The sequence below is a fragment of the Aythya ferina genome, assembly GCF_964211825.1.
Source record: "Aythya ferina genome assembly, chromosome: 9".
Taxonomy (NCBI): domain Eukaryota; kingdom Metazoa; phylum Chordata; class Aves; order Anseriformes; family Anatidae; genus Aythya; species Aythya ferina.
The window spans coordinates 5,294,701-5,307,649 of record NC_140305.1 but is presented as its reverse complement, the minus strand read 5'-3'; the positions used below and the strand labels follow the sequence as shown (position 1 = coordinate 5,307,649).

General features: G+C 35.9%; 1 protein-coding gene across 8 annotated transcripts in view; it reads left to right on the top strand.

Moving 5' to 3' along the window:
* AGFG1 (ArfGAP with FG repeats 1) overlaps positions 1 to 12,949 on the top strand; it is a 36,355-nt gene that overhangs the window by 22,304 nt on the left and 1,102 nt on the right. Inside the window, exons 6-13 of one of the 8 annotated variants that reach the window (XM_084529281.1) lie at positions 2,924 to 3,043; positions 4,646 to 4,855; positions 6,394 to 6,577; positions 7,248 to 7,327; positions 7,624 to 7,716; positions 9,803 to 9,850; positions 11,251 to 11,406; positions 12,822 to 12,913. In XM_084529281.1, coding sequence (XP_084385407.1) covers positions 2,924 to 3,043; positions 4,646 to 4,855; positions 6,394 to 6,577; positions 7,248 to 7,327; positions 7,624 to 7,716; positions 9,803 to 9,850; positions 11,251 to 11,406; positions 12,822 to 12,913 — 983 coding nt within the window. Of the gene's footprint in view, positions 1 to 2,923; positions 3,044 to 3,669; positions 3,742 to 4,645; positions 4,856 to 6,393; positions 6,578 to 7,247; positions 7,328 to 7,623; positions 7,717 to 9,802; positions 9,851 to 11,247; positions 11,407 to 12,821; positions 12,914 to 12,949 lie in introns of all 8 variants that reach the window. The other 7 variants (XM_084529280.1, XM_084529287.1, XM_084529284.1 and 4 more) reach the window with 7 other exon arrangements.

The following is a 12,949-nucleotide window of genomic DNA, read 5'->3' as shown; positions in this document are numbered from 1 at the left end:
TCTGATGTTCTTGTTTTAGAGCTTTTTCGCTATGCGTGCAGGGGATAGACTTGTCTCTTTCCCTTCATGCACACTGTGGCTAACTAAAGAAACCACTGAAGAGCATCAGCAAATTTAAGGTCTTCTAGTATAAGTTACTGTCTCTGCAATTAAGGAACAAGTGAGTGCAGCAGCTCTTAGGAAAATAATAAAACTTATGCTGTGATCTATAAAGTCTAGATGTAAACCTTGAAAATCTTACATGAAGAGCAGCTTTTGATATGCTCCTTTTTTTCTCCAAGTTTATTTCCAATGTACTGTGTTTGCTCAGGGCACTGCTGCATGTTGAGGAAAAACCTTACTGACTTTACATTTACTTTCTGTATTTAAAGTTCCATAGCTTCTGCAAAATTAGATTTTGAAGATGACTATAGGTGGCTGTTCCTTGTAGCTTACATACTGGTAATAGTGACAAAAAGGATTTAAAAAAGTTTTTTGGCCTGTGGACTTTCTATAAACTAAGAGAATGTGTACAAAAATATTTTAAAGAAGTGTGGTGACACAGGACAGCTGTCACATGTACCGACGGAGAAGATAATTTACTTGGAAAAAGTAAAGTAGTATGACACAGGCATTGTCTTCTAGAGAATTATTTTTGATTTTGTAGTTGAACATTTTCTCTTCAGTTTTTTAATGTTTCATACACTTTATTGCACACTGAGTAGAGCAAATCTCACAGATGAAACTGAGTGAAGACTGGGCACAGCTTTCATTTCTGTGACTGGTGCTGTCAAATTCAAGCTAGGTTTAGCCAGCCAGCTTTTATACTGCCTCATTCATCTGCAGTCACAACAACAGTTGCAAATCTGTGTCAATTTGCACTCCCCACAGGTTGCCTAAATTAATGTTGTTCTTGGGTTTCTGGGTGAAAAACTCAAGGTGGACTGTCAATTCCAGAACTTAAAAACATGATCTACAAATCATTCAGGGACAGGAAAATACAAGTCTTACCTGGTCTTTACCTTTGTGCCACTTCTGTACAGATTTAAACTTTACCACATGAAATAAAGCAAGATTAACATCTGAATACTCTGCAGAAGCTTTTAGAGTGCTAATGCTTTAACATGGATCCACTTGCAAATCATAATTTTGTGTCAGCTGATGCAATAAAATTAAGTGGACCATAACATAATACATTCTAGTTCTTTGATCTAGACTCATAGGTATTTGATATCAGATGCTCGACATAAGTCTGAGTGGTTTTAAAAAAAACAAAAACCTGTGACAATTCTAGGAGTGACGTTTGTGTTTAATCCTGTTTGGTCATTTAAACTGGAGTCTGAGGAGCCCCTATCCAAAGGATGCATCAGTATTTAAAGCACCACTTTCATAAGCAACTTACAATTGAATTCTTCATTTATTCTTCTTAAAAAGCTACTGGCTTAAAGCTGTGGAATTTGGAGATAAGTTTGAAGAGATACTGTTTGAACCAATACAGACAGTACAACTAAAGTTTTTTTTCCCCCTGTTTGTGTCAGTGTTTTGTCCTTGCATACTTCAAAGGTGAAAGCTTTAGGACAGAACTTTCTCAAGGCCTTGCTTTCTCATTAGTTTTCTTGCTTGTTGACTCTTGTGCTTGCTTCCAATGAAAAGTAATGTTAAGTACCTTACCCTCTCTCCCAGTATCCTCTATGAAGGAAAAAAATGTACTTTTATTTTTTAGCAGCGTTGTGTTTGTGTATGAATGTTCTTTTAGTTTATAAACCCGAGGTACAGATGCTTTTAAAATAGAAATGAAGTGAAATAATGCAACATATTAGTAGTCAGCATTACCTGGCTGTTAAGTAAAAGTACTTAATTGGCTTAACTTACTGTTTTTGTGTATATTTAATCTACAGAATCCCTCTAGAATAAATAAATTGTGACCTAATAATGTATTGCAATCTATTATGCTAGAAGGCATTTTGTGAGCTTTAGAAAGCAACTCAATCTCTCTCTCTCTATATATATATATGTATATATATATACACATACATACACACACATATATATACAAGGTTTTGGTTTGCATTTGATTAAGAACATTTTTCTGCTTATTCCTTGCTTGTAAGTGGTTAAGACTTTCTGTGGAGCTTACGAGTTTGGCTTTTAATTCTTGTTGAATCTGTTGATGCTTGGATATCCAGCTGTTTGAAGTTAGATGGTTTTTAACTTTTATTTCCTTCTGTAGTATGGCACAAAAGGAAGGCACAAACTGAAATGCTATTTGAACTTTCCTTGGATTTTATTTTGTGGATACAGTCTATGAATGCAATCTTCTTGACATTGGTATTGATTTCTGTACTCTGACTTTACTTTTTTTGTTTTAAACTGAATTTTCCAGTAAAATGAACTTATAAACCTAGTCAAAACTATTTGGTGGTACCAAACTATTTTTTTCTAAGTGGCACTTCGTATATTAGGAATTCAAATTGTCAGTATGTTACAGGAATTACCTTGTAACTTTATTCCTAAAAAAAAAAAAAAAAAAAGTTAATCTAAAAACTGGTTTGAAAAGTAGCATTTAAAAATTAGTTTGGGTTCTGCAGGTAAACATCTGGTATTCTGTACGTTTTGGGTTGTTTCTCCCTGACCAAGCACCTCTTCAGACCTTCTAGGGTTAAGGTGAACTGTACTGAATCAAGTCATGCAGTTGTGAGTAGTAGTGTGTGTGAGGAGGAGAGAAACAGCATTAACTGATATAGGTCTGTGAAGATGAGTCATGAAAGCTTGTTCCAAAGACAGCTTTTATTTGTAGAATATCATATATAACTTTCATGTAAAAAGAAATTGCAAGGTAGGACACAACCCTCGGTGGCTGTCATGACCATTAATTCAGTTAATACATCTGTTTCTGTTTGTTTCCCATATCCATTAACATGTTTTGTTCCTTTGCAATTTACAGCGCAGAACTCTGCAAATGCAGGTTTTGCAAACTTTGATGCATTTGGACAGTCTAGTGGCTCGAGTAGTTTTGGAGGTTTCCCCACAGCAAGTCAGTCTTCTTTTCAGCCCCAAAATACAGGTAGAACTCCTAGCACTTTTGATTAATACTTAATTGAAATACTTCTTACCTTTATGTTGGAAGGTACTTAAGCTGAGGTTGTTTCTTGCATCTGCCTGCTTTAATGCAATCAAGCCATCTGAAGCTCTGGGGAAACTCAAAATGAATTCTTTGTTTGTTGTTAATTTCCTTTTCCTAATGCTACTAAGAAGTCTTTTTATGGCACCATATGTTTATTAGCTCTACACCTGAAATAATAATAAAAAAAAAAAAGTACTGCTTTTGGTAAATACTGAATCAATTGTCACTCTTGTAAGTGAGGGGTTTTGGTAGACCCAAAATCACATCACAGTACCAAAACAAGGGCATCTGTGCAAATGTGTAATAGGTGTACATACTTTGTGTATGTTCTTGTGACTTCATGTGTAGAGCCTATTGCTAAGATTTATTTTTGCTTTCCTTTAATTTGATCATGCTTTAAAACTTTTGCTTGAGTTTACACTTGCTGTTTGTCTAGATCTTTGGCTGACTGACTTTCTTTTCCTTTTTTTTTCTTTTGAGTGTGGTGTCGTTTTAAACTTTTTTTCAAATTTTCTTTCTCCCCTCTTATGTTAACTTTAACCCTCACACAATTTCTGGCTGTCCAGCGTTCAGAACGCTTTCATCTAGCTGCAGTTTTGGTGAATTTACTTCAGCTTTTCCTCTTCAGGCTGTACACAGTAAGTTCCACACAGTGGAAAACTCAGCTTGCTTCATTTTATGCCATTGTAGTATAGTATCGTCATTTCTACTGTTGCGTATGTTTTAACTTCATTGATTAAGCTATTAAAATGTTTTGGTTTTAGAGTATGAGTGGAGTCTTCAACCAGTTGTTGTAGAGTGTGATACATGTAATGGAGTAATTCATTTAAATTTAAGTACGTGACCTGTCTGTATCAATAAAATTTTTGGATGGTGGAGAGATGGAAGCTCATGGTTTTGTATTTAAACATAAGTTTAGTTAATGTGGATTTTTCCAATTGATTTATGTATAACTGATGTAAGTAGAAACCCAGTATAAAAACAGCTGTTTTGCATATTCTCTATCCCAACCCTTTTTCTGATTGGATTTAGTCTAAGAATCTGAGAAAAGAGAACAAAAATCTCTAAACTTTAATGTAGAATCATTCTACTTCTGGACTTCTAGGCTGGAATGATGACTGACACCTGAAATGGTCAAGCATATCATACCATTAAGTGAATTCAAGTAGTTCATTAGATACATGACAGAAAACAAAGCTCCAATATTCTGAATATTAAAGGTTCAGACAAATATTTGTTAGTCTAACAAAAAGTCCTGAAATTGCTTTAACAGCTGATGGGTAACACGTAGATCTGAAAGATATGAAAGATCAAATTATGAGTGATTTAATCTGGTGAAGCTTTTGTCCCTGATCTGCAGACTGAAAAAGACAATTTTTTCCTGTTCCAAACTTAAATATGAAGTATAAGGGAAAGGGATGGGGCAGGGGGAACTTGTTGCCTCAGGTAACTGCAGAGAGGTGGGATTATTGTACCAGCAGTTAACGTTGGAGATGCTTCAGAGCTAAATAAAGTATCGATCATATCTAACTTTTGTTACAGGTGGAAGTGCTGGATCAGTGAATGCTAACTTTGCTCACTTTGATAACTTCCCCAAATCCTCCAGTGCTGACTTTGGAGCCTTCAATGCTTCTCAGAGCAACGCAACAGCAACTGGAGCCAGTAAAGCTGCAGTGAATAAACCAAATCTTCAGTCAGCAGACAAATATGCAGCTCTGGCTAATTTAGATAATATCTTCAGTGCAGGGCAAGGTAACTAATTTTATTTTTGACATGCTTATAATGTGTGTGTACTTACCACAAGGATGGCTGTGCCTGTCAAGTTGGTAACTATTTAAAAATGTCCTTTCTTTAAATTATGAATTGAATTTCACTTCAATATATCCTTAATGTGTAAGAAATTAAAGCTTGAGATTTTTTAAGGCCTTACTCCAAAAAGGATGTCATCAGAAGGCTGCTTATTAGGAATCTAATTGATATCAAGATGAATAACTGTCTAAATGAGTCATACAGCAACGCACATATATACACATTCAAATACATATAAATATAAAAAACTTAGCTCAAATATATTTATATAAAAAGCTATGGTGAAGGCTCTCAAGTGGAGAGCTGCAGTTGTTGCAAAGAATTGCCAGAGTAACTGTCATACCTCTCTGCCCCAAAAAGGTTTTGCTTTACTATTTTATAAGTTAGTAGCATTGATATTCTTCCAATAAAATGTTTTTTTTGTATGTGTGCGCTAAAGAAGTGCTGTCTAAATGTAGCTTGAATTTCACTAGTGTTCAGATCAGTTTTACTCTTTATGTTGCTGGAACAGTAAAGTTGCATCAGCTGCCAAACAATGTGGCCTAATACAATATGTGGCTTTGTTGGTCTTGTTCACAAATGTATAGGCACCTCAAGGTTTCTGCTTGGTTTTGATCAAAGTTCATTGGCAGTGAGCACCAGTTCTGACAAAACTAGAGTTTAAGTTATTTTCAGCACAGATACAAAATTCAACTTCACTCTCAATTCAGTGCTAGCCTACCTAAGACTGCATTCAGTCAAGACACTGCCTCCATGGTTTAGCAATCTTTTTGAAGGACTACAGATAAGGTGTAGGGATCAAATAAAGGTCACCTCTTCTAGTAGAAAGCTCTACTGGCTGTGGGGAGCAAAGGAGTTTTAATGAAGCATATGGCCCATTGATAGATGCCCAGGTGTCATACTTCTTCTTACCTGCTAATATCTGTTCTTAAGAGAGAGTCTTTCTGTAGATCAACAGAAGTAACAGTATTTTGTTGTTCTGTTTTTCCTTCTTCAGCTTTCTATTATCATTGTTCAAACTTTGTGAGATCTTGTGGAATCACCTGGTGCTGTAAGAATAGTCCTTTGAGTCCATTTTCTCTGTAGAAAGTGAAGTAGCATCAGCATCTCTTTCAGTGTTTGGAAATGTATATTCAGGAGATATGAAGTTGTATTAATTATGAGAAGAAAGTCTAACTTTTCTTTGCAAGTGGTATGTGAAAACTTGTGTTGGTGTATAATGTAGAGCTTTGTTCTGTAACAAAAAACACACCTTCAAATCTGTTTTATCTTCTAATTGAAAATGACAGTAGTATTGAGTCTTCTCAGGGAAACTGGACGCTCTTTGGAACTGCAGAGTATCTAGAGAAGCATGTCACTTCTGCATGCCATAGTTTGTATTGAGTATAAGTCTGAAAATGAAATCTGTATGTTAGTACTCAACATCAGTAGGGCAGAAAGTGAAACCTTAATCTCTTTTAACCTTTATTCTCTCTTTCTAGGTGGTAGTGAGCAAGGAAGTGGCTTCAGTACAGTAGTGTCAGCATCAGGAGGTCCTGCTTTGTCGGCCCCAAATCAATCAAGTGCATCTTCAGACAAGTATGCAGCTCTAGCAGAATTAGACAGTGTGTTCAGCTCCACAGCAACCTCTAGTAATGCATATACTTCCACCAGTAATGTCAGCAGGTACTTTTTGTTAGACATATTTGTGACTTTCTTCATAGACTTAAACAATATGAGGAAAAGTAGCTCAAAGTTGTTTTTTAAATTTGTTTTCAATTTTATCAAAAACTGAGGAAATGTTAGACGTTTAGAAGCACTATTGAAACTGCATCCTGTGTTTTAAATACTAGTACTGTATGATGATATAAAGCAGTCAGCAGAATGCTCTGTGCACCTTTTTAGTTGTTATATGCTGGACCTGTTAGATGGTAATACTTATGTACAGATTATTTGTATACATACCAAAAATCATAGCATCATCCCTAGCAAAATGTTAATCTAATATTTTTGATGTAAAGATTAGCAATTGCTTCTTTCTAGATCATTAGGGTACTAAACACTAAATGTCTGTTATAACGCTGCCTGGTATTGCAAGTGCCCCCTGAAGATTTTGATTTGCAACCTTATACTTATGACCTCTGTTCAATATTCTTTCTCTTGCTGTTGGTGGAGAGGACTTTTCATTGCTCAGCAGTAGTTATCTCTGATGCTGGCGTCATTGAATTATAATGCACATTGCAAACTGTGTGTAAGCATTCCTTTTTCTTTTTTTATATGCTGACAATAAATGTAAGTTGTATTTAATTGTTAAACAAGCAATTCTGACTGTCCTGAATGTATGAATTATTTTCAGCAATGCTTTTGGAACAGTACCTGTGGCTGCTACTGCACAGACACAACCTGTATCTTCAAGCGTGCCTGCCCCATTTGGAGGTATGTAAGTGTTACTAACACCTTTCATGGACTCTAAGCAAGCAACTTACTAGTTTTTAATTGATAGTCCTATACTGTGACACTACTTATAATGAAGTAACCAAGGGACACCAAAAAGTACTGTTGTCTGTGCATGTGTTGCATTTCAAATTAAGTATTTCATTATTGATTACTAAATTTCCAAGAAATTGTATAGATACTTACATATCTCTATCTAGAGGTATTATAAACCTAATATGAGTCAGACTGGCTATTTTTAAAAGGCTTTATTAAATACAATGTTTTTAATCTTTCAGCAACACCTTCCACAAATCCATTTGTAGCTGCCCCTGTTGCCCCAGTGGCACCTTCAACAAATCCATTCCAGACCAATAGCCGAGGAACAACAGGTTAGGAAAAAAGAAAAAGCAACCCTGTGCTTGTGAAACTCTTCAGGGCTTGCATTGATTCTTTGTTCATGGCTGTGTTATTTTTCTTAAAGGCTTTTTGTGTTACCTGTCTTTAGAGGTGTGTGTGTGTTCAATGTAGAGTATGATATTTATGAATAGCTTACCTTTGCTTTCTTTGTGTGGTGTTATATGATATTTTTGTTGGGTTGAGGACACTAGTTTTCTGTTTCTGGTCCAGTCCTAGAATTACAGACTGTGTGGCCATGAAAAAAGTCAAAATGATCAGTTAAGATGTTTTAATACTACCTATCTGGTAATACATAGGCTATTGAATAGCTTAGTACTGTGCAAGATTATTACTTTTTAGCTTTGAAGCATGCTTCACAGCAGGTTGCCCTGAAGTCAGGGATCTTGAAAGCCTTGCTGCCAAGCTGATACACTTGATTTTTTCTTTCTTTTATTCCAAATCCTGAAAGCCATCAAAACTGAGGTTGTCAGAGCTGGAGTTAAAACCAGGAAAGGTGAAGTTCTGGACTGTTAGCTTTTTGCAAGTTCTCTTATTCAGTGCCTTATGTAAAGAACATGAAGCGGATTAACATGGAAGGGACAGAGAGTGGAATGTTTCAAAATGTGCCTAGACTGGGACAAATAACTATACGGTAGAGCAGAAAAAACTGAAGCTTTAGATTACAATCTTTAATTTAGAATTATTTAGGATCCAGTTAAAATTAATACAGGAAAGAATGTCAAGTTAATGTTGCATATTTTATAGAAATTTTTGGGGTGGATTTGGGAAAAAAAACATCCTTGAGTATACTTCATTAAAGTCTGTCTTAAAAAACTTGAACTTTGCAACAAACTGGAAGATCTAACTCCACTTTACCTGAAATTTATGTAAGCCATACAAAGCCGATATATTGAGACTAAACTGTATTAGAAATAAAACTTGGTTTCAAGAAGCACAGGAAGACACTTCATTCAGACTAATATGAAAATGGTCACATTGACAGAATCAGTAATGCATTGAAATGAATGCATAGGTTGAAACAGCAGGTGAATTGATGTCCTTTATATTATTCCCTTGCACAAATAAGAAAATGTACATTTAAATACAATCTTTACACTCATGACTTATTAGTTTTCTGGGGCAGGATTCTATGGAATTATAATTCATTCACAAAACTCAATCACTTCCTTATTTAAAAAAAAAAAAAAAAAACAACTCTTTAAAGCATTGATCTTTGGATTTTAATTAATCCTGTCTTTAAATGGGAAAACTAGTAGAATACACTGCTAAACTTGGCCACTTTTATCTGCTAATTGGGCTTCCACAGGCTTAGATCTGCTTATGTATGCATTTTAACAGAGTTGTGCTTTGTTCAGAGTTCTAGGTAGGCTGAATGAAACTGAGTTAAAATTTAATTGATCTGATTCACATCCTCTACTAAAATGAATTCGGTTTTAAGTCCCTTTTGAGATATTCAGCTATTTAATGAGGGAAATAAGTTAAGCTACATAATAGTTTACCTCACTTTATCACTTATCGCTAACTGTGCTATCTTGGATCATCTTTAAGAACTTGTAGCCTTTAGAAGCAGCATTCTCGGACTATGAAGGAAGTTACTTCAAAATGTCCCTCCTCCCAATGGCAACATATGAAAGATAACTGGATTAATGCTCTTCAGATAAATTTATTTGAATGTGGCAACTCTGTCCTTCCATCTTCTAAGCTGCTTTTTTTGGCTCGCAGAGTTTCTAACGCTTTCAGCTATAGTGTTCTGTACTAGATAAGAGAATGTGGCTGTAGGTAATGATAATACCCAACTGATTTCAATGTAAGTTACAAACTTGTAGCTTGTCCTTTTATGCTAAACTAACTTTCTGCATGGACTCTATTTATTACTAGGGAGGTCTGGTTTGTAGCATTTATTTCTAATGGCTTTCTTAATGTAATATATCACTGGTTGTGCTATGGCTGAATGGTTTGCTGTGTGTGTGAGTATATTCATAAAGTTATCTAAGAAATTACTGTTCAAATGTGTATAAATGATTTGACATTGTCTGGTCTCTTTGTGGCTTCCATAAGGCCTCTCGGGAGCAATGCACTCTCACATATTTCCTCACGCTCACTTTGGTAGGTGGCCACATTTGGTATCAAGTTTCTTGTGGCTAATTGTACTTGCTTGTAAAAGCTTATTGGCAGCTATCTGGTTCTCTGCACGTAGAATTTCAGACTTTCCATGTTTTAAAAATGGAGTGGGTGTGGGTATCTGGCAACTGGGCAAAGGGAGAGAGGAGCTTAGAAATGTATTAAGCAACTAAAACAAAACCATTATTGGCATCCTCCATGGACACAATAGAATGCTAACAAGTTGAGTGACTCCTGTAGCTTGTGCTAGTAGTTTGCCTTTTGGGATATCCCAAGTTGTTACTCAATTTGTTGTGCTTTTGTTTGTTCTAGCAAGTCTTCCTGATGAGTAGCTGCTTTGCTAATTTTAACTTAAAACAATGTTAGTACATTAGTTTTGTGTGTACTTTGTCAGCGGTTTGTGTGTATAATGTCTTGCCCTTGAGTACTTTGGGGGTAAACTTTTCAACTGATGATTTAAACTATATTCATTAAAAACAATGATTTTTTATTGTTGGGTTTGTGTAAAATCTAACATCTGGCAGTTCAAAAGAACAGTTCTAAGTTGGACTAGAAGAAAATGCTTGGTGTCTGTATTTGTACCAAAAAGCCTTCTATAGTCTTCTTCCTACAAGAATAACTCCCAAAACACTGAATAATGGTTTTGTTACTACATCCTGTGTACATCGAGAGTTTACATGCCACTCGATGTGCTCCTGTTTTTGCTGGAGACATGTAGAATTGCTATGTGCTGTATGTTCTTTTACTTGAAATGTTTCAGCAGAGAATCAGATGACAAGATTTTGTTTGGTTTGTTTGTTTTAAGTCTTATTTCAACAGTAAGAGAGTTTGCACTAGGAACTTTATGTGCAAATTAATGTGCATGATGAGAGTTTCCTTTAAAGTGACACATAGGATGGGATTGTGAGAGGGATGCATGTATCCCTTAAATTTTTTTTTTTTTACTTGTAACTTCCTGTAATGCAGCTGTAATGTAGGAAGATATTGCCATGCTTTTGTTGGTAGAGAAAAAGAGGGGCTTATGCTGCCTGAAAGTGCTTGCTTCTGATGTGTGCAGACTTTTTTTTTTTTTACCAGAAAAACCTCAGGCGAAATATTTGATGTCAAGAATATGGAAGAGGCCTTTCCAGAAAGTATATCTGAATGTGCTGGATCAAGCACGTTTTAAATTATTCTGCTTATTTTTTAAAGTGCAGAAGTAAGTTAAGCACCTCATTTCTGGTGATCCAAGGTAACAAATCAGTTCAGTGGCTGTAGGATTTAAACATAACTTTTGTGTGGTCACTGAGGCATTAAGAGACCCTTAACATGGCTTTATTGTAATGTCTTATGAAAAGAAGTTATCTCCTATAAATAACTTAATGCTGTTTTTTGCCTACCAGCAGCAACATTTGGTACTGCATCCATGAGCATGCCTGCAGGATTTGGAACTCCTGCCTCCTACAGTCTTCCTACTAGTTTTAGTGGCAACTTCCAGCAGCCCACATTCCCGACCCAGGCAGCTTTCCCCCAACAGACTGCTTTTGGTCAGCAGCCAAATGGTAGGTCTACATCCTTTAGATAATCTTGTTTAAATCAGAAACATGGAGAAGATGATTTGGCTCTGTCAGCAACAACGGGTGCATATTTATTTCTGTATGAACTTTCTAATTATATTGGTGAGAGGTTCCCCTCACACAACGGTTTGGCTCTGTAGTTGAGCTTTCAGGCTTGACTGTGTGCTTGACTGATGTAACAAACTTCACCATAATTTGATACTAAAACTATAAGTGTTCAAAGGCCTAAAAGGTTTAGTTGCAAGGGTTGTTTTGTCTTCATTTGGGAGTGTCTGCATCAGATAATGCTTTCGCTAACTTTCAGAAAGCAGACACAAGAAAATCAGAATGTACTTTCTCCCAAAATTTATATGATAAAATAAACATTGAAAAAAAGCACGTGTAGAAGTTGAGAATTGAGTAGTTATGAACAGCTGAAAATAAAAAGATCAGCTACGTTTTTTTTACACTTACATACATGATGGTTTCTTACTGTACATTTTTACAAGTATTCTACTATTAGGAAACTTAGCTTTTTGATATTCATGTGTGTCATGTTAAGCTTTTATAATTAGTGCTCCAGAGCTCTGCAGCACAGTGCTCCTGGACTTTAGCTCTAAGATGCAATAACTAATATATCTGAAGTAGCCATGTTGTCAAGTATCATCTTAAGAGTGCACTGTTAATGATGACATTAATAGAAAAGCAGTCATCTATTGAAGCAGTGTTGTAGAGAAGACATAGGCAGCTATACTTTAGGCTTGTTACCTACGCAAGTGTAAACTTTGTTGCAGACACATATAATTTACATGGCTGTTATTTAACTAAACTTTTTAGAGCTCCGAAGATAAAGAAGTGATTATCTGCTTCATTCTATCCGTTTGACTGTGCACTGATTAAAGTGTTTGTGTGGTTGTACAGCTGAAGCGTGAGGCAGTAGCTTCCAGATGAGAATGATTTTAAGAACTTGGTTTTCCAAATTTGTGAACAGAGGCAAGCTCTGAGCCAAAGTTGGTTCTGATTTTCTTATTGTTTTCATTACTTTTCAGCTGGAACATTCAAAGTTCTTCCTGAACTTCAGACTTCTAGTCTACAAATTATTTCTGCGTTCAGGCTACTTTGCTGGGAGGGGGAGGAGAGAGACAGACTGCATTGAATTGGGAACTGATCTTGCTAATACGTATAATGTTTCTTGAACTGAAACAATATGTGTCTGCAAGAAGTCCTAGTATAAATAGATTGAGCTGTTAAGTGAAAGCTTTGTGCTTAAAAGCTCTTATCCTACATAAACAATGTAGTATTGTGAGTCCTGCTGATTGGTGCAGTCCAAGCTTCCACTTGCTTTTGTTTTGGAGCTGCAGCAAAGATCTCTATGTAGACTGGTTACTAGTGTTAATGTTTTCCACTGTTATCTCTTGAAGGAGCAGGTTTTGCTGCATTTGGACAGGCAAAGCCTGTAGTAACTCCTTTTGGACAAGTTGCAGCTGTTGGAGTATCTAGTAACCCTTTTATGGTGAGTGAGTTGTTGCATGATATTAATAACTTCTGT